General features: G+C 39.3%; 2 protein-coding genes across 2 annotated transcripts; one reads left to right on the forward strand and one right to left on the reverse strand.

The window, feature by feature from the left end:
• Positions 1-291: 291 nt before the first annotated feature.
• LOC109420918 (leptin receptor gene-related protein) lies at positions 292-1,151 on the reverse strand. The gene is made up of 3 exons (XM_019695391.3): positions 1,006-1,151; positions 747-924; positions 292-685 (listed from the first exon to the last, which is right to left on the reverse strand). The coding sequence occupies exons 1-3, from the start codon at positions 1,071-1,073 to the stop codon at positions 584-586; spliced, it is 348 nt and encodes a 115-aa protein (XP_019550936.2). The 5' UTR covers positions 1,074-1,151; the 3' UTR covers positions 292-583.
• Positions 1,152-9,494: 8,343 nt separating this feature from the next.
• On the forward strand, positions 9,495-26,015 carry LOC109420917 (augmin complex subunit dgt3). The gene is made up of 8 exons (XM_029859023.2): positions 9,495-9,648; positions 9,707-9,849; positions 9,905-10,271; positions 10,341-10,645; positions 10,707-11,285; positions 11,356-11,533; positions 25,255-25,492; positions 25,709-26,015. The coding sequence occupies exons 1-7, from the start codon at positions 9,631-9,633 to the stop codon at positions 25,423-25,425; spliced, it is 1,761 nt and encodes a 586-aa protein (XP_029714883.1). The 5' UTR covers positions 9,495-9,630; the 3' UTR covers positions 25,426-25,492; positions 25,709-26,015.
• Positions 26,016-27,775: the final 1,760 nt, after the last annotated feature.

Here is a 27,775-nt window from a genome sequence, read left to right on the forward strand (position 1 = left end):
AACTGCTTTGCAGTTGTGATGCTTTATACACGCGCAGGCAAAGATTTCTAAATAGTGGTTGTTTGCAACCCAGTGAGATCTGGTCTGCAGAACCTGGGAAGGTCTAGGGGTTTATTAATTCCATTGCGCCTGACTGAGAGACGACGCGTCGTGGCAGAAGCTGATTACTAGACACATGGTAATTAGCTGGCTAGATACGAATATCAAAACGGGACATGCCACAAAGTTTAACTTTATTGAACGCAGTGGCTTAATTTCCCCAACAGGGGAGGAAAAAAATAGTTATGGAGCTAAAAATAATAATCACACCATTTATTGGATTCGATAGTTCCTTCAATACACAGGAGTATGTGTATAGGGACAGAGTTTCTATGATCGAAGCTTATGAATTACTTAGTTGCTTTAATTTTAACTAAACGCCGGAAAAAAGTCTAATGAAACGATTTGCTCGAAGATTTTTTGCCTGGTCCTGCGAACAGACTATGAAGTAGATCTCTCCCGTTCTAAGCCATACCAGTTTAATGTATTGGAATTTTACACACTGTGTTGGTTGAGAATGACTTTTTCAGATTGCGGAGAATGACTACCAGGAATCCCCGGACTCATACCCGAAGAAGTACCCAAGGATGGTAATGTAGGCAATCGTGTTCCCGGCCAGGGTCAAATAACAGGCACCCCAGTGGATCTAAAACAGAAATTTACGGTAAGTACAGCTGGATCATGTAACATTCTCGGAGGACACTTACCACCAGCGACCGGGCCAGAACGATTGGCAAGGCATAGCTACTGATGACGATTCCAATAGTGGCAAACATCGAGTTGGTGATCCGTGATTCATCGTCATCCGATTGGTTCCGCTTGGCTACCAGCGTCGGAATTGGACACAGAATGTAGAACAGTACCACAAAGAATGGCCACCATACTCTGAAAGAAAGGGTGAGAAACGACGGTTGTAATCAGATGGATGAGTCACTAAATTAAATTATAGAAAGTTGAGCCATCTACTTGTACGTCGGAAGAGCACAGGCCAGGATGATCATGGTCATCCCGATGGAGCCCAGCATGGCCAGCATTACGATACTGAAAATAGGAATTCCGCATTAATATTTCTTATGATGTCTTATAATCAAATCTTCAATACTTACACTAATTTGATAAAACATCGTCGTCAAACAAGCGCAGAAAACAAAAGGAAAAAAATGTATTAGTTCAAGGATTACCATTACTGAAGGTCTATCATGCTGAATCACAAGATTTACTCATTCTTTATGATATTACGATAGCCGAATGTCACACTTTCACTATTTAGTAAACTTAACAGCATTTTCCGAAACAAAACTTCAGTAAATTGAATAAAAATCTGTTTACCTTTCAATGATTCTGCCATTTTTCGAGTTTTTTACGCACAGTCTGGAAAATAAAAATTTGTTTTTGATTTTCGCACTTTGACAGATAACAGTTAACAAAGGAAAAAGAAAAAGAAAGTGGAGGACGCAGAACAACGCCGCATCGGCAAAACTATCTCAAGATTTGTTGAAATGGTGGCTCATGAACCAGTAGGTGGTAACCGATAGGCTAATCCAGATGACCCCCAATTGGCTTCTTTAGCGGTGTTGAGATAATACCATATTCTGAATCTGCATGCGAAACTGAGCCGAAATCCAAATTTTCATGAATTTTGGTGCCCGGGAACCTATTTAAAAATCAATTTGAAGTTTGTATGGGAGCGATTTGTCGAATCACCCCTCATCGCATTTTGTGCTGGGTGGAACTGTCAAACAGTTACCCAGCTGTCAAAAGGTGATTTCAAAAAATCTCTTTGAAATTGATTTTAGGTATCAAAATAAAGTTCTAAAAATCTGGAAAAAATCATAGTGGCTCAGAAAAAGGTGATCTTTCGTATAGAATAAAAAAATCGATACATTTTTCTTAATTTAAAAACCCAATTGGCTTCTTTAGCGGTGTTGAGATAATTCCATATTCTGAATCTGCATGCAAAACTGAGCCGAAATCCAAATTTTCATGAATTTTGGTGCCCGGGAACCTATTTAAAAATCAATTTGAAGTTTGTATGGGAGCGATTTGTCGAATCACCCCTCGTCGCATTTTGTACTGGGTGGAGCTGTCAAACAGTTACCCAGCTGTCAAAAGGTGATTTCAAAAAATCTCTTTTAAATTGATTTTGAGTACCAAAATAAAGTTCTAAAAATCTGAAAAAATCATAGTGGCTCAGAAAAAGGTGCTCTTCCGTATAGAATCAAAAAAAACTATACATTTTTCTTAATTTAAAACCCCAATTGTAGAGGCGCTTGGTGAGATAAGGAGAAAATCGTTTGTTTACATAGGTAAATCCAACGGAAGCTAACGATCCTTCCGCATCTGGTGGCAGGAATGAGAACCCTATGAAAAACGGGCTCCGCTAAAATTTTCCATGGCGCAGCATAGGGAATGTGCACTTTTCTCACTTTTTCGTATCGAATTCCGCATCGTAGAGAAACAAACGAGCACTTTTCGGAAAGAAAATTTGATTCTCTTTCAGATGCGCTTAGATCCGGTAGGTACTTACGAACAATTTATGTGACTAATTTGAGGAGCTCTTGCTATGCCTCCGGAGGGCGATCTTCCGGATTTTTTGTAAGCTGGCCAATCCGGTGTCTGTCGCCGTGGGCGTCGAGATTGATGATAATAGAAGCCATTACCAATGGAAAATAGCAACCACCAAGGCAAAATATGAGTTAATTTTGAAAACGAAAAATTGAATTTTTGATGTAAACAAACGATTTTCACCTTATCTCACTTAGCGCCTCTACAATTGGGGGTCATCCAAATTCACCTATAGACTTAATACTAAGACACACACAAACAGACGTAACACTGTAACACTCTTCAAAACGGCTTGGCGCATGCATTTAACGATCAATTCAAATTTCATTTGATTTGCGCGATCGTTCCACCAGATGTGCTAGTGTTCGATCGCTTTGACGTTTGCCAGTGTACACGTTACTGAATGATGCAAACGAAAGTTACAGGCAATTTGTGTAGTAGTGTGCGTGTCAGCAAATCGTCAACTCGAAATCCATCATGGCCGACAGTGTCGCGCACGGTTCTACCAACAGGTGGCAGTGTGCTCATAAACATGGCACCGGTCAAAATTTTTTGATGAATTTCCTCTAAGAGTTACGTCTGTTTGTCTGTGACTAAGACATAAATGTCAGGAACAAATTCAGTTCGATTTCTGACGCCAGTTTTTCCCCCATGTTTCCCCAGTAAAATCGCCCAATACTGGTTTTCTTAAAGCGTCGCTTTCATGGTCGCTTTAAACAACAATCAATACGAAGCTGGCGAATTTTTTGTGACGCCAGTCGTTCCCCCAGTAAATTCGCCCAATACTGGTGTTTCTGACGCCACGCTTTCAATGTCAGTTGGCTCCGCCCATTTTCATCGAAGCAAGACTGAGTCCGCCAATCTAGTGACCATGACAACAAGTAAAAACGATTATTTATTTACAAATAACGTTCCGGGCACGGTGTACAACATTGATATTTATGCCGTGGTTCCGGGGAAGAAAACTGACGTTCAACTTATTTTGTTTTTTTTTAGGAAAGTTTCTGCCGCCGTTTCAAGTCTATTTGGTGGGCATACCATCGGAAGATCTCGTGAAACACATATTGTCCGGGAGGGAATTTTCGTTGTCCCAAAAGGACTGGACGACTGTAACTCGAAAGATTTACAAGGCCATAGTGGTTCCCAATTACTGAACAAGCTCAGTAGCATCAGACCCATCGAGCTGGGTCTCAGGGCCGGCAACATATGAAAACCAAGACAGTTCACATTTTTAAATATCATATATTGAACTTCTAGTGTGGCGAGTGAGTGTGGGTTTGATATCTCTGTTTGGTCTGTAAGCGAGACAAATGGTCGGTACTCACTGCTGCTGCAGACTCTATCTTCCCGATGGCCTACACGGCTGCTTCTACCCTACTGTGTGGCCCGAATCTCCTCACTGGGCTAGCTCAGGATTGGTTGGTTTGGGCCGGTACTCGACCAATGGGAACCATAATGCGTTACTGGGAGGAATTCGGGCATCAGGCGTCTTAATTCACTGACCCAGGACGGGACTGGAATGACCTTGCCGATAGAAGTCACTCCTACTACTGTTCAATCAATTCGATATTAATTGAATATCATTAAGAAAACAACTTCCAAAGCCTCTTGAATAAATATTATTGGAATTCTACTTCATTTCGTTAAGGTACCCCGGGGCAAGTGGGACCTAAAAAAAGGCTAGTTTGGTTTTGCCATGCCAAAAAATTCTAAACATAATTAATTTTCTAATTCCAATGGTTCTAAAAGACATTGTTGGTATATTTCTCCTTAATAACGGGCATTAAAACTGTTTCAATTTTTTTACATTCTATATATTATGCATATAATGAAAAGTGGAGCAGACCTTCATTTACTCCGTATCACGGGGCAAGTGGGACTCATTCGGAATGTTTGTACAAATGGCTTAATATTGTTGCTGCATATATGTAAGGTAGCATAAATTATAAATAGCTTATACGAATAAATATGTTTAGCAATTTTTGTTGGAAGTGTTTTGTGGTATCGTGCATAAATTACGTAACATACATAATAACGCATCACTGACAAAAAAGTTGATTTAACCATAGCATCTTGCTCAAAATAAAATGATTTATTTTTATACAAAAAGCGCTATACAGTTAAATGCCGGAAGGTTTCCAAACTTGCTTTCATATTACAATCTCGTCAAAAGATTTTTCAAGCTTTACAGATGTTATGTTTCCCTTACATAATTTTCCGATCATTAAATAAAGATTTTTAAATCGTGAACTTTGAATAAGTTGTTTTCCATTTTTTTCATATTTTATGGCCGGTTTTTTAACACCCAGAAAAAATCATTATGCAACGGAAAACGAAAAAAATAGAATGTGCTTAGATGAAAATATGAAAAAATAGATGGTTTCGGAAAAAAAAAATATGTTCTACCCAAGGCTTTACCATTTTAAACAAAAGCTTCATCAGGCTGCATCATCAGAATAGTAGTAATTAAACATAATTCAACGATTTATTACTTAAGGCACCGATTTTTACTTCACTTTTGTGTGAATTTTGACTTACGTTGATGACAGCGAGATCAAACTATGACATTGTGTTTGTTTACTCTCATAGGTCTCACTTGCCCCAGATGCTGAAATGCAGTGGAGCAAGTGGGAGCAGTTAACTAAACGTAATAAATGAAAATAAATTACACCTTTTTCGCTTAAAATAATTTGCAAGCACTCCAAATATTATCCTGAAACCGAAAAAGTTTGACTTTATTTGATTTTTTTTTTAAACGACGAATATAGTAGAGTACGATAATCTCACTTAGTGAATTGAAAATTACATATGAACTACAATAACATATATGGTCTCTTTATGGTGAGAACAATATCAATTTTTGAATTCAAAGTATCCGTTGGTGTAATACCTATGTTTTCCATGAAGAATGTTTGCCTTAAAAACAAAAAATAGACAAAATTATAGCCGTAGGTCTCACTTGCCCCTGATTCTCACTTGCCCCGGGGTACCTTATTGACAATGTTTTGATTTAAAAAAAAGTTGCCCTAAGCTCAGATATGATACCAGGACCTTGAGTGCCACGTTCTTCTATCTTATACACTACACCACTTCACATCTGATAGAAGAATGCGAATCAAAGCGAAACAGTTCCTACCACCTGTTCCAGGGGGAATGACATTTCATTTTCTAACCAAAAAAATCCGAAGTAAATTATCGGAGTACATCCAAAATTAAAAAAAAAAATATCATAAATTGTCTACCTATGTCTATGAATTCCATAAGGAGAAGACAACTTATCAAAATGATCCGTGCAAAAAAATTGTACAACTACGCAGACTGGAATCGAACCATAAACGTCGAGATCACTGAGCTGTTGTTTAACCCACACGGTAATCAACGCTTGAAGATATGGTGTTGCTAAATATGTATAAAAATCAATCTGTCAGTTGACACTGTGTCATTGGGCAATCTATCTCGTTGTCATGGTCACTAAATTGGCGAACTCAGTCTTGCTTTGATGAAAACGGGCGGAGCCAACTGACATTAAAAGCGTCGCTTTAAGAAAACCAAGAAAACCAGTATTGGGCGATTTTACTGGGGGAAACATGGGGGAAAAACTGGCGTCAGAAATCGAACTGAATTTGTTCCTGACATTTATGTCTTAGTGTTAAGTCTATGCTTTAAATGTCAGTTGGCTCCGCCCGTTTTCATCAAAGCAAGACTGAGTTCGCCAATGTCAACTGTCAGATTGACACCATATCTTCAAGCGTTGATAGCCGTGTGGGTTAAACAAGAGCTCAGTGATCTCGACGTTTATGGTTCGATTCCAGTCTGCATAGTTGTACAATCTTTTTGCACGGATCATTTTGATAAGTTGTCTTCTCCTTATGGAATTCATAGACATAGGTAGATGATTTATGATATTTTTTTGAATGTTGTTTTTTTTTCTTTCCTGGAATGTGTCAATAAATAATCGTTTTTTCCTGTTGTCATGGTCACTAGATTTGTGGACTCAGTCTTGCTTCGATAAAGATGGGCGGAGCAAACTGACATTGAAAGCGTGGCGTCAGAAACACCAGTATTGGGCGAACTTACTGGGGGAACGACTGGCGTCACAACAAATTCTCCAGTTTCATATTGATTGTTGGTAGAACGATCGACGCGCCACCATTTTTCGAATGTTGGAGAGCACCGGTACCTTTTTCGCGGTGTTGCTTCACCGTAAACAACACCGCAAAGAAGGTACCTACTCCCTCCACTATTCGAAAGATGGTGGCGCACCGATCGTTGCAGTTTATCGTTTGACAGTCAATACCTTCCCTGATAAAAAATATCATAAAAATACGATAAATTTTATTGTTACAACACCATTTTTTCGAAAAATATTCACCATTAAACGTATTGTAATTTACACGGTACACTCACCATCACCCCTATTGTTCTATACCATTCGGCGAATGGTAAATGCATGGGGTGGGACACTCGATCTCGTATTAGAAATATTAATAGATATCAACGATATTAATATCGATATTAGAAATATTATCAAGTGACCATTGCTTTTTTGCCGTTGTTTATAGATGTCAAAACATCACAGCCAAATCATAGCCGTAAGTTTTCAAAATATATTAGGGTTTCTATATGCGCAAAATTCCTTAACTCCTCTCTGGCTGATTTATTGCAGGTTGGGCAAATCAAAATGGATTCGTCAAAGTGGTCGTCGTGCGATATTTTACATGATTGTATACTACTAGTGAGATCTAGTGATGACGTTCATACAATGACCTAACTTCAGTATTTACTTCATATGATAATGTACTCCTGCATGTCGTTTTAATCCTCCAGTCTGGACAGCACGGGATGTGGGTGGGCTTTTCAGAGAATACACGTGAACTATTCTAGAATATAGGAGCAGGAAAGATCAGGTCAGGGGTACTGCAGGAGGTAATGGGCCAAAATTACTTAACTAATCATCGGAAGCTTCGTGGGCGGTATTACAAGTAGAAGCTTGCAAGGAAATCTTGGAAGGCTGAATGACTGATTATTCACTTGCCCCTAATTTTTAGTTCATTTTAGCTGGAAGTTCCCAGATAAACGTCGAGAAGAATTTCAATTACCATCTTGGGCGAATGTCTGAATTAGGTATAATGGATGGATTGGAAGGATTGTTTATCAGAATTCAGAAATTCAGAATCCTTAAATCAATTTCTTAGAATATGGCGCAATCAATCACAATGTGGATTGATTTGATTTTGGTTCTCAGCTTTTTTTTCTATGTGATGAAGAATGAGTTGACCATCGTTGATGATCAGATTGATGGCAGTTGTCAGTTGTCTTTGTGTTTAAATAAATCAATGACTCCTTGATGTGCATCATTGATATTACTAAATTAATATAATATTAATCTAATATTAATGGATATTACAGCCAATATTAACGAGTGTCCCACCCCATGGGTAAATGGCACTTTTACAATAAAAAATGGTGGTCGTTATGTATCTTAACCATAAAATTTTGAGAAAATTTCCATACACTTTTTCGCGAAAAACAATAGAATGTATTGTGTTTTTATGAGACATTTTTAGGGCAATTTTCAAAAGAAAACAATATATCTTAATGATTTTTTATTGTTTTTACAATACAAATACAATTAATTGAATGGCGTCAAATGAATCGTTGTTACAATAAAAATACAATAATATTTGTTGTTATTTGTAAGCAGTTTTCGCTTTTGAAAATCCATAGAATTTAAATTTCCCGCTAACATTTATATCCAGCATTTACGAGCACTAACGGCCGCCAGAATGATATGCACATTTTATGATAAGTGTCAAACACTCTGATGTCTGTCTGGTATGTGTTGCTTGGCAGCTGTTGATAAGATCTATCAATCTTTTCAAATAACTTCCAAATATCACAAGTCAGACCTCAGGTCGTATGATCCATACCATAAATCGTTCACAATTCATGTGGCCATTAGTATCTGTAAATGCTGAAGAAAAATGTTACCAAGAAATATGAATTCTTTGGTTTTTCAAAGGCGAAATCTGTTTACATAACAACAAATATTATTGCATGTTTATTTTAACATCGGTTCAATTGACCCCATTACACAAATTGTATTTGTATTGTTATCAATGGTAGTTTACTGTTAACTAGATTCCTTTAATTTATTGGAAAACATTAGTAAAATCATTGTTCATCTTTTTCTCGTCTTAACGTCCTCACTTGGCTAAAACCTGCTTTTCAGCTTGTTTTTTATAAGTACTTCTTCAGTTATTCATTGAGAGCTTCCTCTGCCAACACGGCTTGACGTCTGTCAGTCGTTGAAGTTTCAGCGAATAACATTCGATAACCGAAACATCTACTGTACTCAAATTTAAAACGAAAACGCAAAAACTTAAAAAAAATATGTCAAGTGATTTTGTATTTGATTATACAAACCTGATCCAAGCAACAATAATATTTATTGTTATTTATTTGTTACTAATTGTTTTTAAGTGTAATTGAGAAATAAACGCTTTTTTAATAAAAGGTCCATGAGAACTTTGCAGGCAACTTTGCAACTATATAAAAACCAATTAAATTAATGTTTACTGATAATAACTTTAAATGATTATAGAACTATTGAAAAACAATCGAATAAATTAGTCACTAATAAAGCTAATGTTCACTTATTGTACGAACTATATGGACTTGATTTCTATTGTAAAAAGTAACAATATATCTACTATGAGTTTTATTGTGAACAATAAAACTAGTCATATGTTAATAATATTTACCATGTAATGAATGGTCATTTTTTATCCGGATTTCCCACCAGCGTGTAGTAGTCGTGTTATATTTTGACCGACGAGGTAAAGAATTTTCGTTTCGAAAACCCACCACTGCACTGCTGGCGCTAGTGCAGAGGTAAACAAAAATTTGATTTGACAGAGCGGCTGCAGGGGTTCGCATTTTGTGACTGGTTTTAACTGAAAAATCGTGTTCGATGGCGTTAAATTAGAAAAACGATCCTACATTTGGCTTTGAACAATTTAAAAGATGGAAGATTCAACAAAAGTAAGTTTTTAACTTGTGTTTTCAATGTGGGTTGTAAACGATTTTCGTAATCCTCCAGAATTTAGATATTTTGAGACGGGTCAGCGGCGTCGAGATTGGAAGTCTGTGGCTGCTGCACGATGAGTCTTTCAAGGAATTTTTCGACTGGTTCGGTAAATCCGTATCGGACGATAACTTGGCATCGGACAGTTTGCTGCGAGAGTGAGTATAACTCTGATAGTGTTGGAAATCGAATTTAAACTATATTATTTTGTAGATATGCAGATCTGGAACGCAATGATCTCGTCCTATCAGAAGGGGAAGTTGAAGCTGAGATAGAAGTGCTGTGCAAAGATTTCCCAGGCATCCTGGAATATAACGACGATGATGTAGAGATATACGAGGAGCAATTGGAAGAGCTTGTGGCCATCGAAGAGCAGTACGAGAAATTTATAGCCGATGCCAAACAGACGGAGAAGGGTTTGACCAAGGAGTTGTCCGAGCTGGATATGCAACTCATCGATGCTGAATTCCACCAGGGAAAGACGGCCACGGAATGCATGGAAAAGGCTAAATTCATTGAGGAAATTCAGTCCAATTCGCAGCAGCAGATTTTCGACATGCATCAGTGTTACGTGCAGGCTGTAAGTATAATTATTTAAACCCCCGAGTGGTTAGTCTTCAAAAGCTATATGCATTCATATCTTTTGCAGCAAAATCCTCCGTTGTTCGTCTATCAAATGCCCATCGAGCAGTTCAGCATGAAGTGCGACCAGTTCCTGAAGTATCTGGAAATGTATATTCGGAAGCACTTTTCCGTGCGGAATCTGGACGATTCGGAACGCGAGCCGGATCAGAACCAGCGGGATATCATCGTTCAACTGGAGAGCATCAAATCTCGGTTGGATGTCGAGGAAGTGAAGCTCACCGATGCCAGCAAGGAGTTCCAGGGCTTGAAACGGATGATGGAGCGCTTCCAGGATCTCAGCTGGCAACCGATGAAGATTGAAGTCATGAGGTAGTTTTCTTTTTAAATTCATAGGTTTAATTCACCTGATTTGCACGTTGATTATTTCTAGGAGACACTGCTCAGAACTAAAATTTGCCAACGAGCAGGACACCCTCCGGATAGATGTCCTCAAGCAGGAACTGGAAATGTACATCCGCCAGATGAACGAGCACAGGATCGAGTACATCCTGTACGAAAACAGCAAACTAAAGCTGGAACGAGCCATCGGTCGGCTGGAGTACATCAAAAAGCTTGCGGAGATAGTCTCCAGCTCGCTGATGAATGCCGAAATGCTGTGGATCTTGATGCAGCTGGATCTGGAAAAGATGAAGAACAAATTCGACAACAGCGACGATATGAATGCGGAAACGCAGCTTTGCTTGAAACGAATCGAAGCGATGCGAGCGCTGGAGCGGAACAATGCCGAAGAGGAAGCGTTGGAGGAGTTTTCCAGTCAGATTGGTGCGGTTATGGGAGCGCTGAATCTGAGTCATTCGGCGTCATCGTCTTCTTCGTCGGTGGACCGGTCGTTGAGTTTGAAAAATTCTCTGCAAGACTTTGTGGACTTTAGGAAACGAGCATTCAAAACACTGACGTCGATTGTCAACGGAAAGTTCTACAAGAATATGGATGATCTTATCAAGGAACTGTAAGTGTGACTTTATGGGAAAGTGAAAACTATTTTTTTTTGTGTTGGTCTAAATATGTCTTCTTTACAGGAATGAAAATGAAAAAGCGCTGAACAAATACGTATTTGATGGACCAGTGAACAGACCACAATTCTTCGATCAACAGTATCAGGAGCGAATGCAGCGGCTTTCGTTTGAAATGGACCAGATCGATAAGGATCTGAGGGCGCTTAAGACTGACTACCAGCAAAATATCAACGAACCGAAGGTAAGTGCTGGCAATTATAAGTGAATTACGTCGATAAAATGACTATTCGGTTAGGTACAATTTAAATACGTCCTCTAATACTTATCGTTCGACGAAATAGAACTACCACTTGCAGTCTCCTTAGTGGCAGTTAGATATCCACATCGTCAATTTCCAGTCTGTTCTTTTAGCAGGTCCACAGTTGTTGATTGAAAGGCTCTCTTTGTCTGACTTTGCATGCAGATCTTCAGGCATATTGAGAAAGTATTTTTTAAGGAATCCAGAGATAGAAGTTACTCTTGAAATCCTTCCAGGAATTCCTCCGTAACATCCATCAGAAGTTTCCCCGGGGATTTCTTCAGAGGTTCCTTTGCAAGTTCCATCAGGAATTGTTCCTTCAGTTTCTTTTGAGATTCCTTCAGTAATTCGTATACGGATTCCTTAATAAGTTGTTTTTTTTTCTGTGATACTGTGTTATCCTATGGGATTTTTTTTCTATGTAATCTCTTGGAATTCCGCCAGACCTACTTTTAGGTTTCTCCTTGGATTTCCTTCTATGTATTGCTCTAGGAATATTTCTGGGATTTCTCTTGGTGATCTCGAGCGATGCCTGTTATCTCTTAGAATTCTATGAGAGGTTTTTGCTTGGATACCTAAAGAGTGCTGTTCTTTGAGATTTCTCCAGAAGCTCGTTCTAGGAATCCAGACGTCCCTCTTTATATTCCTTTTGGAGCATCTGCGGGAATTCTTTTAGGAGTGTTACGAGTAATAACGAGGTGGTAGACTTCTAACTATTTATTAAGATGTGTCTTGCACTAAAGCTCGTAACTGAATGAATGAATAATTTCTGCTACCGCTGTCATCTTAGTTGCGCTCCCAAACCATGGATTGCTTGGTTGCACAACTGGTGGTGGTAGCATCTCCCCCTTTATTTCAGTACCGGATGTAGTCCTCCAATCGTCTGGGTACTCTGAACATCTTGCTGGGCGCGGTGTATCTTCATAATTTTGCTGAGGAATCACTACTGGCGTTGATGCAAATATAGTCGGTGTAGCGGTCCTTATGGTCTCATCTAGGCTGTCAAACGAATCATCATCTGGAACTGCTTGACTGTGATTTGAAGTGGTAGTTGGTTCAGGATTCGGTGGAGTTGGAGTTGTTAATCCGAAATTTTCAATGAGGATATCCAACGGTAACGACACTCGATTTGACTGCTGCGTGACATCACTGTACCGTAGACGTAACTGGTTTGCATGAATCCGAATCAGCTTCCGACGTCCTGAGACTTCATCCAGAAGAACATTGTAATTAACATTTCCAACTGCTTCGATGATTGTTCCAGGCTGCCATTTCCAGTTTGATGCATTCTTGTGGACTTTTGCATAGACGACTGCACCAGCTGTTAAAGTTGATACGGAGGACTGCTGTATGGTTGATCTTGATGGAGGCTTAGTTGGTCGCAGCAAATCAAGAGTAGTCTTCATCGGTCGACCAAACATAACTTCTGCTGGAGATTTTCCTTCCAAAACAGTACTAGGCGTTGAACGATACACTTGGAGGAACGTCTGTAGTGCATCGGCTGATGGTATGTTTTCCCCGTCTGTGATTTTACGCAGTGAACGCTTGAGGGTGTCCACGAAGCGCTCCGCCTGTCCATTTGACTGTGGATGATAAGGGGCGGTACGGATGTGGATGATACCGGAAAACTCACAGAACTGCTGGAACTCGCTACTGCAAAATTGGCTTCCATTGTCCGAAACTATGGTATCAGGAACTCCGAATCTTGCGAAAGTTTCCCTCAAAATTCCGATAGTCGAAGGCGCTGTCGTTGATCGTGTTTGGAAAATTTCTGGCCACTTGCTGAAGGAATCGACGATGACCAGATATGACATCCCATCGATCGGTCCGGCGTAGTCCAAATGAATCCGTTTCCAGGGACCTTCCGCTTTGGGCCACGGCTGAGGCTGGACTTGTGGTGGCGACTTCGCTGCACTGGCACATATGGAACAACGTCGAACGAAATCTTGAATTTCTTCATCAATTCCAGGCCAGTAAACGATACTGCGCGCAACTGACTTCATCCGCTCAATGCCAGGGTGACCACGGTGAAGTTGCTTCAAAATCCGAGGACGGAATACAGCTGGCACAACGATTCGGTCACTGAACATGATACAATCCTTAACGGTCGATAGTGATTCTCGCCGGGAATGGAACGTCTTGAGGTCCGGATCCGAAATTTGCTTGATGGACGGCCAACCAGTGTTGATGTACGCGACAACCTGCTGCAAAAGCTTGTCCTTCTTCGTGGCAGAATGAACCATTTCGAACGTTACTGGAAGGTTGTTGAACGTGTCACAAAGAGTACTGTCCATTTCCTCTTCGATGCCGACTGCAGCAACTACAACTTCTTCATCTGGTTTCTCATGATTGTTGATTAACCGGGAGAGGACGTCTGCGTGCCCAAACTGGTCAGTAGGGATGTATTCCACAGCAAAATCAAATCCGAGTAGTGTAAGTGCCCATCTCTGGAGACGATTAGCGGTGTGGAGTGGAATTCCTTTCTTGGATCCGAATATCTTCAGGAGCGGTTGGTGATCGGTCTGGAGGTTGAAATGGCGACCCAGCAGCATGCGTCGAAATTTGGTCACTGCGAACACCAGAGCGAGTGCTTCTTTCTCCACTTGACTGTAGTTTTGTTCCGATTGTGTTAGCGTTCTTGATGCGTGTGCAACCGCTTTGATTTGGCCGTCAGGAAACTGATGCATGATTACGGCACCGATTCCAGTCTTCGAGGCGTCTCCGGCTACGATGATGTCCAAACTGGGGTTGTAGTGGGTTAACAGCAGATCGGATTGGAGCACTTTCTTGATGTTGATGAAAGCTTCTTGACACTGTGGACTCCAAACGAATTTACTGTCCTTCTTCAACAAGTTGTCCAACGGTCGACGCAGTTGGTGCATTTCTCTGACGAACTTGCCGTAGAAGTTGACTGCTCCTAGGAATGATCTGACTTGACTGACATCGGTGGGACGGGGCATCTGGACAATCGCACTGATTTTGGCAGAATCTGGACGAATACCTTCAGGACCGACAATGTGGCCAATGAACTTGATACTGGTTTGGCCGAATTTGCATTTCTCCAACCGTAAGTTGAATCCAAACTGCTGAAGTCTCGTGAACAGAGCTTGCAAGGTTTCTTCGTGTTCAGCCTCCGTTTTGGTGTGTACGATGAAATCGTCCAGGAATGATTCCACTCCTTTTAATCCTGCGATCATACTGCTCATCAGTTGTTGGAATGCACCAGGTGCGGATTTCACACCCGGAGCTAGCCGGTTAAACTGGAACAATCCTCGATGTGTATTTATCGTCAGGAGCTTCTTTGATTCATCGTCGACTTCAACTTGCAGATAAGCGTCCGAGAGATCAATGACACTGAAGATCTTGCTACCCGCCAGCTTGCTGAAGATGTCATCGGGTGTCGGAAGAGGGTAGTGGTGTGGTTCCAGAACAGCATTCAGTCCCGTCGAATAATCAGCGCATATGCGAACTTTTCCCCCTGGCTTCTTCACAACGGCAATTGGTGCGGCCCATTCGGAGAAGTCCACTGGAGTGATTATGTTGAGCTTCTGTAAACGGTCCAACTCTTCATCAACCTTCTGGACAGCATGGAACGGTACTGGTCGCTTCGGGCGGAACACCGGCTTTGCCTGTGGTTTCAGGAACAGCTTGACCTTCGTCCTCGTGCAATGACCCAACTTGTCCTTGAATACTTCGGGGTATCGAGTGAGGTATCGGTTTCCACAATCCGGATTGAAACTGGGCTGATTTACCTGATTGCAGATGGAAGCGAGCGGTTTGTTCCACAGATCGAATGCTTCGATGAAATCCAGTCCCAGGAGGTTCAAGTTCTACACCGACGTGACAAAGCAAGTACCAGTCCTGGATTCATTGTTGATGGTCATCCGACATTGAAATTCCCCCTTCAGCGGAAGTGCAGCGCCTGAAGCTGTATTCGCACGATGGGATGAATTGGTAATTGATGGTGATCCAAGCTTCTTCCACGTTTGAACGGAGACGATCGTGATGTCTGAACCACAGTCCAGCTGGAGGTGCGCCGGCTTATCGTTGATGAGAGCAGTGACGTACTTACGACTTGGTGTTGCTACTGCGTTGACAGAAAGGATGTGGTTGGACTGAGCTGGATGTATGCCTGGGTTCTTGCCATTTCTCTTCTTCAGACGAACGGCATTCGGTGAGGTGCCGGGTGTAGCTTCTGATTTTGAAACCTTGGCGAAGCATCCGCAATACCCTTCCTTGTGCCCGGTCTTGTTGCATTGCTTGCATTGATGGCTTGAAAATGGACAATTTTTGACGAAATGCATGGCGCCACATTGCCAGCACGGTGTTCGAGGAGTCTTCTCGCTTGAATGTTGAGAACCAGCGGATTTCGGCTGCCTTGGTTGCCGAACTGCCTGGACCGACGAAGATGGTTGCTTCTTCTCCACCAGAGCCGTGTCGTGTTTGAGATTCGACAGTCTCTGACATTCGGTGACTAGAGTCTCGAGGTTTGCCGTTGCTGCCGTGTCTGCTTCCAGCTTCGATAGTAATCTTGTCCTGACGTCCGCATCTTTGGATGACTGAAGACCGCAAACGAAAATCAGTCCCTTGAATTGGTCGATGGTCAGCTTGTTGAGTTCGAAGTCCTCACACTGGCGGTTGACGATGCCAGCATAAGTTACGAAATCGTCGGCTTCGTTCTTCACAATCCTGAGGCAATCGTACCGTTGACTGAACTGGGACTGCTGGTGTCCGAAGACGGATTTGAGTTTCTTCACTACTTCTTCGAAGGTGAAGTCCCGTGGGTGTCGTGGCAGGAGATAGTTCAAAAACTTTTCATGAACCGGAACGCTGAGACTTCGCAGGAGCAGACGAATTTTTGCTGCGTCATCCAGTTCTCTCCCGTCAGCGCTGAATAAATCTTCATACTTCGAGAACCATCTTGCAAACGTCATTCCGGCGGCTGGATCATGGTGAAACTCCTTGATTGTCGCGGAAAGCGACTCGATGATCTGTTCAGGCGTGTTTCTTGAAGGCAGATTACCCGGAGCGGCTTGATTCGTGGTTAACCGGTCCAGAAGCAGGAGTAGCTTGTTCATAATCGCTTGATTGGAAACTTCGCTTTGATCACCGACGGCTTCATCATTTCCTCCGCGCGGCATTTTCGAGTGCTTCGACTGGTCTTGAAGAATTGAAATAACTGATCTTGAAGAAATTCAGCAATCTCGCCGCCAACTGTTACGAGTAATAACGAGGTGGTAGACTTCTAACTATTTATTAAGATGTGTCTTGCACTAAAGCTCGTAACTGAATGAATGAATAATTTCTGCTACCGCTGTCATCTTAGTTGCGCTCCCAAACCATGGATTGCTTGGTTGCACAACTGGTGGTGGTAGCAAGGAGTATTACCAGGAATTGAAAGAGTGCTTTCTGCATTTTTTCAGAAAATAATTGTGGAATTGCGCATAGCAAGAATTACCCAATATTTCTGGTATTCGTCTTATAATTTCTCCAAGAGTTTTTTTTCTGGAATTCATTCATAAACTGATTGGTTTCCTGCAAGAGCTTCTGCTGATTTCTATTGGCCTGATAAAGAGAGGTTACGTTTTGTGAAATCCCATTTCGGTTTTAAGTAATTCTGTGGTTTCAAATAACCTTTTTTTCGTGAAACCCGGGCGTTGAAATTTTTTGCTAGAATAGCTTCTTCCTCGTATCCATTGGTGTATGCTCCGTGAAAACGTGTGCACCAAAGCACATTATCCACAGGTGGCGGCATGTTAATTTAAGGCAGCGGCGGCGGCAGCGACGTCGGCAATACTCCGTACACCCTATTCGACGGCGGCGGCATAATCGAAGAAAAAAGAGTCTACCTCTAGGAATCGCTTAGAGATTCTACTGAAATTTCTCCAATACTTTCTCAACAAAATCTGGAATTTTTGCAAGAGCTTTTTCATGATTTCAGCAAGTTTGCCTCCTTTGGAATTTCCTTCATTATTTCTTTTTAGATTTTTCCAGGATTTCCGCTAGTAATTTCTCCAGAAACTCTTCAAGATATTGCTCCTAACGTTTCTCCAGTTTTCACCCAGTCATCCCCCCAAAATATCAATTCTTGCAGAAATTTCTTAACAGATTGTAGAGGAGTGTCTTTAGCGAATTTTTCAAAAGTTTCAGTAAAGATCACTCCAATTATTTTGAAATAATTCCTCAAGAAATACTTATAGGACATTCTCAAGAGGTTTCTTCCAGTATGGATCCCAGAATTTCTCCAACGATTCCTTAAAAAATCAGTTTTTTTTGTTCTGCGATTTTTTTTTTTGCTCAATAGCTCCAGATGTTACTTTATAAATTCCTCTAGAAAATTCTCAAGAGAATCTTCTAGAAATTCTACTAGGGGGTTTCTCAGAAGTTCATCATAAACTTCTCTTGAGTTTCATTGAGACCATTCTTCAGAGAAAAGGTATCAGTAGGTCGACTCCAGGGGCACGTTCTCCTCCATTGGGGAAATTTGTGCCATTCTTCACGGATACTTAAAGAAATATTTCCTGAGACCCTCCAGAGATTCTTTCAGAGATTCTTTCATAAATATCTTCCGGAATCACTTCTTGGCGTTTCTCCAAGAATATCTCTAGCAATTCTTCAGAATTACTGCAGTACAGGCTTTCGAAATAATCAACTTCCTTAGAAATATATTTTAGTGTTTCCTTCAAGAATTTCTCTCAGATTTGTTTAAAATTTCTGCTGCATTTCCTCCGGAAGTTACTCTATCGATTATTTAAGAAAATGTTTCAGATATTTTTGTCCACGTATACCTCCAGACATTTTCCAAAAAATCTTTAAGAACTCCTCCAGTAGTATGGTAAGTGGGGGCAGGATGGGTCACCTAAGAAATGGATCCCTATAACTTTCTGAATATAAATCGCATTTCTCTGTATTCTACCACAACTCTCAGATACACTAGTCAGCTATGATATAAGAGTATAAAAAGGTAATAAAGTTTGAAACCTGCTTCTTGACAAACAATTTTCAAAACATGACCCATCTTGCCCCACCTCATTTTAACGGGGGCAAGATGGGTCAGCTATAAGAAAACTCGATTTTCCTCCAACAAAAAATACTATATCTTCTAGTTTTTCTCTATACATCTAAGCTTCATAGACGTACAGATTACATGAAGAAAGTGTTGAAACATATCGGTAGATTATTCTCAGAACTAGAAGATTTTTGTTCGGGTAGCCATAAACGGACTTTGAAAACTATATTTTTTTAAGGAAAATTAAAAAAATATGTTCTCAAATTTTCAGTGCTCTCATCGCTTCGATAATGTAGGTCACAGAATAGCCTTTCCATGAAAAATAAAACATTTTCAAAAACTATGCAAACATACCGAAAAATTAGGGTGACCCATCTTGCCCCCTCTACACAATACACGTTGTTATATGGAATGTATAGCATAAGGAGTATAACAAAAACATATTTTGTTTTTTTTTTCTGTGCGAGGAACGTATAGAATTTTCAAAACAATATACCACTTTTTTGTGTATCCCCGTCGTTCATCTGGGAAAATTATTGAAAGATTCAAAACATATATTGTGCGATTGAAAACGATACTGACCCATCTTGCCCCCACATACCATATTTCCAGCAGATCTTCAAGGGTTTGCTCCTGAACATCCTCCAACAATTCTTTCAGATTTTTTTAAGGATTTAATCAAGAATGTCTGCAGTTTCGGTTCTGATTTCCCAAAGAGATTATTTCAAGGATTCCTCAAGAATTGTTTCCGGGTTTACTTCAGAAATTCCTCGTCAATAGTGTCCTTTAGAAATCTCTTAATGGATTTTTTTTTTTAAAAAGATCCTCCGGGATTTTTTTCAAGTATTCCTCCAAAGGTTTCTCATTACATTCTTCTGAGAAAATTTTCTCCAGAGTTATCTCAAGGAATTCCTCTAAGTATTTTCCAGAATATTGCTGCAGAAACTCCGCCAAAGATTACTTAAGAAATTGCTTCAGAGAATTTTGTTCGGGATTTTTTTCAAAAGTGATTCTTGTAATCTCCAGAAGTGTTCTTTCAGGGAATTCTTGAACAATTTCTCTAGTATTTGTAATGTTTTACTTCTGTAAAATCTGTGGAGAAATATATGGAAGATTCCGGGTCATATGGCCGAATGCCGTTTGGCCAAATAATAAATTATGTACTCAAGTGGGCATGCCACTGTTCTCCACATCAGTATAACTCGAAAGAACAGCCTACGGTTTAACCTCTTCCCGCCCACGACTTCTTTCAAACTTTTGAATGCCAAAAAATGCTATGAACAAAATTTGCTCGAACAAAAGTTGTTAGGGACCACTTAAATTGATCGAAATCGTAAAAAAAGTTTTTAATTGTTTATCAATAGTTATTGATAGCTTATCAATAATTTCATTATTGAACCAAAAATTAGAGTGTACAAGTATTCTAGTAAGCTTACAACCTCTTCCCAAACGCTTTTATAACATATTGAAGTGAACTGGTTCAGGTCGGGTTCGCCAAAATGTGATGGTGCTCTACAGACACCATGAGCGTTAAAGGGTTAAGGAAGGAAAAATCTCTGACATAAAATCAAAGTTTCAACGCCAAATGATTCCCTCAATTGTAAGACTAGAAAGAATAGCTTATGATTAAAAGAAGCAAAGACTTCTGATGATCACATTGCCAGCTTGAATGTTACTCGGAGTTTGTCATTACCTCTGAATTCCTTCGATCAGAATTCGGCCAAACGACCCTTTCGGCCAAATGGCATTCGGCCAAACGACATTTGGCCAAATGGCCGGACACCTATACTGCCCCTATCAGCATAACTGTCCCATGTTTGCTGGGTTTCCTATTCACTTGGGACTGTTGTGCGAATGGGGGTAGTATATGAAACAATCCCACGAGATATTTCTAAAGGGATCGCAGAAGCAGTGTCAAAAAGAACCCTTTCTTCATTAACCTCTAACGAAATTCTCCAAGGAATTCCTGGAGGATGCTTTGAAAGAATTTCTGGAGGAATCGCTGGATAACTTTTAATAAAACTCTAGATGAATGTCTGAGAAAGAAAATCGTAGAATAGTTTCTGAGGATATCCTGTACTGACATTCATGAAACAATACCTAAACGTCTGCAGGAGTCTCAGGAAAAAAAATCTATAAGAATTCCAGAGAATGTTTCAGACAAATTGAATGTGGAAATCTTGAAAGAATCCTTGATTTAATTTTTGAACAAATCTCATGTCTAATTTCTGTAATTTTTTTGAAAAAGATATCCTGGAATAATGTCCAAGAAAAACACATGCTATGTCCAAAGAGAAGTATTATGAAAAGTGAATATACCTCAAAATTTATTCGCTAGAACCATATTTTTGGATCTCTAGATTCAGAAAATGTTTGGTTCAAAATAATCCATCTTGATTTTTTTTTCATATATTTTTATATGGGACATAATAGACCTTAAAATGACTTTTTTCGATGGGAAAATAGGAAATAAAATAAAAAAATATAAAAAATCCAAGCTGAAATATTTTAAATCGCACAAATTCAGATACTAGAGGTCCAAAGCTACGATTCTAGGGAATAACATTTGAGGATCATTCGATTTTCAAAATACTTCCCTTTGGACATAGCGTGAAACACTTAAGCTTCTTTAAAGTATAATCGAATAATATCTTGTTAGGGTCTTGTACCATTTGGGCAGGTGCACCTATTTTGGGCATTGCCGCTATAACTAAGTCAGTTTTATACCTTAATCACTTACACTCAGTAGCAAAAAAAAGCCGAGCGGATTTTTTCTCCCAAAATCCGTGATGTTCAATCTGCTGTAACTTTGGCAATTATCAATATTTTCGACTGAAAATGTTACCACTTCATCATCATTATATTGATAATGTATGGTCACAATTTCAAATTAATAGAAATCTTATATTCTGTTTTATGATACTTGATATGAACAAAGCCATTTTTGGACATACTTTTTTCAAAAATCCGTATTTCAGTGAAAAGTTCAAGTAGCTTCATGAAAACTTTACTGTAGCGTCAGAAGATATTAGAAATGTTGTGGTAAAAATTTGAAATATTTTCATCCAGTGGTTTGGGCCACAGAAATCGTCAAAGTTGAAGTACCATTGTGGGTGCCTACCGTTTTCTCTCCATATTGACCATGCTGAAACACCGGTGCAGAAAAAAAGCCGAGGTCAATTCGTTTCATTAATGTTTAGATCTAAGTTCTAATAAACACTCCATAGTGTATGAAATGTTTTTATAAATGTTCGTGTGTTATTCTTGTTATTTATGATAATCTACACGTAACACATAGTGCGTTACGCTTTACACGTTATCCGTTACAAACATACATATGTTAGTGAATAAACAAGTATGTAGTTTGTATAATTTACAAATTTTGGCTACTGTTAATACCTTATCATAAGCAAACAAGTTATGTTACATGAGTTACTATATGATGCCACATATGTGATTCTAATTGATTCCCATCAACTAGTTTGCGTATAATAAGTATAAGGTTTTTGCAGTAGTAAAAATTTGTAAATTATACAAATTACTTGTCTCTTCACTCATCAACATATGTATGCTTGTAACGCATTACGCGTAACGCAAAACGCACTGTGTGTTACGTGTAGAATGTTATAAATAACTATTTTTTTTATCTGTATTAACGAGATTTTTAGCCCTGGGCTAGTTCATCTCGGGACCCACGCTTTACTTCCCTTCCGAAGGAAGAACTCACATTTTGCGAGTTTGTCGGGAGTGGGATTCGATCCCAGGTCCTCGGCGTGATAGTCACGTGCTTTAACCATCACACCAGGTCCGCTCCACTATAAATAACTAGCATAACACACGGAAATTTATAAAAATATAACATACAATATGGATTGTATGACATACGATTTTCCCGCATGGTATCACCATCGACGAACCGACGGCGACGTGACAGTAGTGTTTCAAAACGCAACTATCTTGGGTTGAGCTATCAAACCAACGCGAACCGTTATAGAGGTGGCGGTAGTGTTCGGCTATTTCACGTCATGGCGTCGGGAACATCAAATTTGAATTTATTTGTGCTAGCTGTCACGTCGCACACAGGCGTAAATGGGCCAAATTCCTGGCCATAGGTCGAAATTTTTTTTAAAGGGTTTTCCAGAGTCTAATATTTTTTTTAAAGATAAATGAAGTAATGCTTCATCATGTGGCAATCAATAAAATACTTTGGGATGCATATTTTTTAAGAGTAAATATCGAAATTTGACGATTTTCTCTACTGTTTTTTTCATTTGCATCATAACTCATCGGAAGAACTTCAATTATCGAAATATTGACAATTTGAAAAAATAACTGCGTATGTAACACAGTTCTCCTGATAAAAGTGTATCATTTAAACAAAAAACTTCACCTGGTTTCATTTATTTTGCTCTCTTACAGAAGAGTTTCAAAATTCATGTTTTTTGTCAATTTTGAGCGATTTTCAGCATTCAAAAAGTTTTCAGATTCTGCAGCATTCCGCGATCTGGATAAAATTACAATAAAATATAAGGCATATCATTTGTGAATCGCAAGAGAACGGGTATCAGAAAGTACCAGACGAAAAAATAAATCATTTGGAATTTACACCTTTTTGACTAGTTTTTAGTTACATTTAAGGTTTAATTTCGAAAAAGCAACTTCGTTTCGACTACTTTTTCAATGAACGGCCACTTATTCTCGGTAGATAGATCATAGCAGAATACAAATCTGGTCTTCTATCTGTTAACAAAATGTGTCATATGGAATTTATTTAGTAAATTTGGGCAGAAATCTCCATACCCCGTTAACCGCCTAAATGTATGCAATGCAGTAGTAATCAATGTAGCTAAGAACTGTTGTGTTCAAAATTTGTTATAAAAAAATCAAAAACAACTCAAATAAAGTGCTCACTATTTGTAGCATGTAATCATATGTTGATGCACCGTTAAGAAAATATCTATATATATAAAAATGAGTTTGAAGTTCCTTTGAGGCAACAAAACTCAAGAACCGTTGAACCAATCAGTATGATTCTTGCACGGTTCGGTTCGTATTCATGGTGGCTGTGTTTATATGTACAAAAAGTTACGAAAATCAACTAGAAAAGCAAGAAAATTGATAAAGTACTGATTTTTCATGAGCTGGGAAGGCGATCAACACGATCGAAATGAAACCAATCTAGAGTGCGGTGTTATTTTAAGCACAACAGTTGTCAAACCGCCACAAGACGGACGGCAAGACAAAGTTTGCCGGGACAGCTAGTTTTCAGATAAATATTGTTTTTTATAGCTTATAGTTATATAGTTTTTCACTCAGTACTCCACGAACTTACTTTTATGTATAAACTTGTGTTAAAATGCCATGTTTTAATAGAAAAATTCAAACTGATATATTCCACACGGATTCTATCATCATGTTCAAACTCCTAAAATTTCAATCCATGATTAATTTTTGAGTTTGAAGACATAAACACGTTATCTACACTTATAAAAGAATTGAATTTCTCTCACATTTCTAGGAGAATTTCTATGAAACGAGGTGGCCCTTGTTTCCAAACAATATTTTTCATGGAAATATAATTATTGTTTAGTACTCTGTTGTCAAATAAAAATGTTCAACGCTTCAAGCGATTTTTGGGGGTGATAAACAAACGTTGTCATTGGAGAGGTTATAAGAAATCATTTCTAGCCTTTAAGTGGATTAATATGGCTATTTATAATCCAAAATGCTTCCTCAATATCTAAATTCACAATTTTATCGCTAGTACATAGGGAATCGCGCCACTTGGGCGGTGGCTTCTATTTTCGTCTGTTTTCCGCTATAACTCAGTCAAATTTGAACCAATTGACACAATTTTTGGAATGCAGTGAGATAGCTATTATATCTACCCGTGTGCAACATTTCAAGTCAATTGGTTCAAAATTGACTGAGTTCTAGTGGAAAACAGACGAATATAGAAGCCACCGCCCAAGTGGCGCGATACCCTACATAATACACCATAAAAACGTGTTAACACTTTTTGGTCATGAATTGGACCCTGTTACTCCAGTGTGCGTCGGTTCGTGGGTTGTATCAGTAGAATAAGCTTCAGGTGAAGCCAAAGCGAATTTTGAAGATGATGATAAATTTACCTAGATCCATTCAACCCAAACGAAAATGTCCAGCGATGTTGGAACAAATCAACGGCTGGTTCCAGCAATTGTATCCAAACTTTTGGATGGGATATACCACATCAGCAACTATCCCAAAACCTTTTACGCAATTTCAATTTATTTATAAACTTTTTACTTTTACTAAAAAAAACATGAAGTTGTTCTTTAATTTGCACAGACTGGTGTATTAGAATGATATAGCTACTCCATATCTCAGCTTGTGCAAATAATTTGTGCACTGTTAATCTTGAACTAAAATTAAGTAATTAATTATGTAATTAATTAACGGTTTTTGCGGCTTAACCAGCCGAGTGGAAGCTTTGCTTAATTCCAAAAGCTAGACTTTACAAATACTGGCGTGAGTAAGAAATGGAAAATTTTAGTCCATTTGTCCATTTCTCACTCACGCCAGTATTTGTGAAGTCTTGCTTTTGGAATTCATATTGAGTAAATAAAAAAATGAAATGAAATGAAATATATATATTTTCTTCCCTTATTTCTAGAACAACAAATTCTGGCGCTACAACCAAAACCTGTGGGTGTGGTTCCTGACCGAGCCGAAAAAGGTTGCCGTTGCCATCAAGGAAGTGACCGCTGCCGCATCGCAGATGGCCGCCTACAAGAGCATATCCGGTCTCAAGTGCAAGTCCATAGCTGACGAGATGAAGTTCTAAATGGATGGCGTGGCGTACTGGTTCATCTCCTCTTCCAGTGATATTAAATAGTGGTAGCATGTATGTATTAACGTTGAATTATTCGTCATTGAAATCATCGTCATCATTAAACTTTTGAAAGCAGTTTTTTCGTCCAAATCAAACATGTTTGCAACGAAAATGGATTCACTGTGTTCCACATGAGGAACAGAATACAGTGAATACATTTTCGTGGTCGTTGTTTTGATTTACAGCGAAAAAATTGCTTTTCTATTTCCGAAAAATGATGACGAATGCTTGAGCCTTAAAGCTTTTATGGAACATTTCGTTACTATTCCACTTTCACACACAACACAGTATAATATATCTCTTACAACATGTCAACATAAAATGCCATGCATCAGCGTTCGCGCAGGAAAGAAAGCCATGCATTGTCGTCACATCCCCATCGTCCTCTCACTGTTTTTGGGACAACCAGGCTTGCGGTATGCTTCATTATGGACCAACCCAAGTGGTAAGCGTTTCTACTAATTAAGCGCTCTTTTAGTATGTTGCTCATCCATCGTTGTCCGCTCGTTTTACGTCGTCCATGCATAATGATTAGGTTAGTTTGTGCACCCCACTCACGAGCCAACTTGGTTATGATGGGATTCCGGGAACACGAAAAAAGCTTCCCGGAAAGCAGGCGACCTGCTTTCGGGATGGGTCTTTGTGTCTACCGTAAAACGGATTTACACATGTATTATCTTATAAATTTGAATTGATTCAAATTCTCTATTGCGGTTTGAAAGAACAGTTATATGTAATAGTTTATATAGCAACGGTTTATGGCAAAATTTGCCAAAGAGATATATATCACACCATATTACGGTTCAGTATTAGTGAGGATTAAAATTTAAAGCGTAATGCTTCCGAGTCTCAGAGTTCTGCAGCGCGTGGTATACCACCGTTCACCAACCATCAGACTTGCGTCAATATCGGATAAAAGGATAATTAAATATAACTCGAAATACACCAAAGTCTGAAAATTTTATGCCCAGATCAGAGTCTGTACAGGTGGTGTTTGCAATAAAAGCAGCGTGCTTTGAATAGGGATTTCTTGGTTTTGGCTAGTGTTGTTTAGCGTCGATGTTCCGGTGTTTTACACATAAAGATGCCACTGAATGCCGTCGTGGACATAACATCATTGGAGTTGGGCTCCCTCTTGTTTCTTCGTGGGCAAGCATGGTCTAAGAAATATCTTTACCCCTCTCGATGAATGTCGCAGGCACGAAGATATTCTATGCCCAAGAAAGTCAAGCAAATGTACATCATTTCCGTCGGCATGTTCGTGCTGAATACCCCTTCGCTTACCCCATCATAAAGCCGATGGGGCCCGGCATCTTGAATTCCTTGAGCTTAGAATATATTCGTGCCTGCGAAATTCTTCGAAACGGGTAAAAGTATTTCTTAGACCACGCTTGTCCACGGAGCCCAATCGCGAAATTCCATTTTGTCGATTACTTCAGAAATTCTGTCTTGGATCCTTTAGACAATTCTGCTGGAGATTCTATCAAAAAGTTCCGTTTGGAAATAACAGCTTGGATGCCTTCTGTGGATTCATCCAGATTCCTTAAGCGTCTGAAGCTGCTTTAGAGATTTTAAAAGTAGTTTGATCTATCCAGGAATTCGATCTAAGAATTTCTTCAGAAACTTCTGAAGGAATCTTAACAAGAAATCCTGGAGGATTCCCACAAGGAGCTCCTGGAGGATTTTTAGAAGAAACTCCTGGAATATTTCTATAAGTAACACCAGGAGGGCTTCCAGAAGCAGTTTCTGAAGGATTGTCTGATAAATCTCCTGGAATATTCCTAGAAGTAACTCTTGGAACACTACCATAAAGAAGTTCGGGAAAAAATCCCACAAGATGATTTTGAGAAGTAGCCCCTGGCGGACCCTGGAATTCGTAAGATCCTGGAGAATTTTCAAAGACGATTATAAGATAAGATCGTACCTAAAGGAATTCCTTCACGACTAGCAACTCGAGCTCGAACGGGTTCTTCTCATAGTTTTTCCCCAATTAGTACAAATAATAAATTCATAAAAATACAATTATTAGCAAAAACTGAAAAATAACGCTGCTGAAAAGTGGATCCAAAACTCGGCAAGTGTAGGTACACTATCTGCAATGATTAAATCTGCAATGATTTGGAGGTAACTATACCATCTACCAAAGCTGCGGCAATATGAGTCTACGTAGTTTTTAGCACAACGATTCTGACCACTACCTGATGATTGTAATTTAATTTATTGATCATACGTAAACCATCTTGTACCATCTTGATGGTAAAAATGCGCCACAAACTTCCCGTGCTCAACAATGTACGGTACA

This window comes from Aedes albopictus, chromosome 2 (assembly GCF_035046485.1).
Source record: "Aedes albopictus strain Foshan chromosome 2, AalbF5, whole genome shotgun sequence".
NCBI lineage: Eukaryota > Metazoa > Arthropoda > Insecta > Diptera > Culicidae > Aedes > Aedes albopictus.

Coding starts and splice junctions, on each gene's coding strand:
- LOC109420917 (XM_029859023.2), top strand. Junction 10,272..10,340: donor ATCAGTGTTACGTGCAGGCT/GTAAGTATAATT, acceptor TATCTTTTGCAG/CAAAATCCTCCGTTGTTCGT. Junction 10,646..10,706: donor ATGAAGATTGAAGTCATGAG/GTAGTTTTCTTT, acceptor GATTATTTCTAG/GAGACACTGCTCAGAACTAA.
- LOC109420918 (XM_019695391.3), bottom strand. CDS start 1,073: ATGCTGGCCATGCTGGGCTCCATCGGGATGACCATGATCATCCTGGCC. Junction 925..1,005: donor TGTGCTCTTCCGACGTACAA/GTAGATGGCTCA, acceptor CCTTTCTTTCAG/AGTATGGTGGCCATTCTTTG. Junction 686..746: donor TTCTGGCCCGGTCGCTGGTG/GTAAGTGTCCTC, acceptor TTTCTGTTTTAG/ATCCACTGGGGTGCCTGTTA.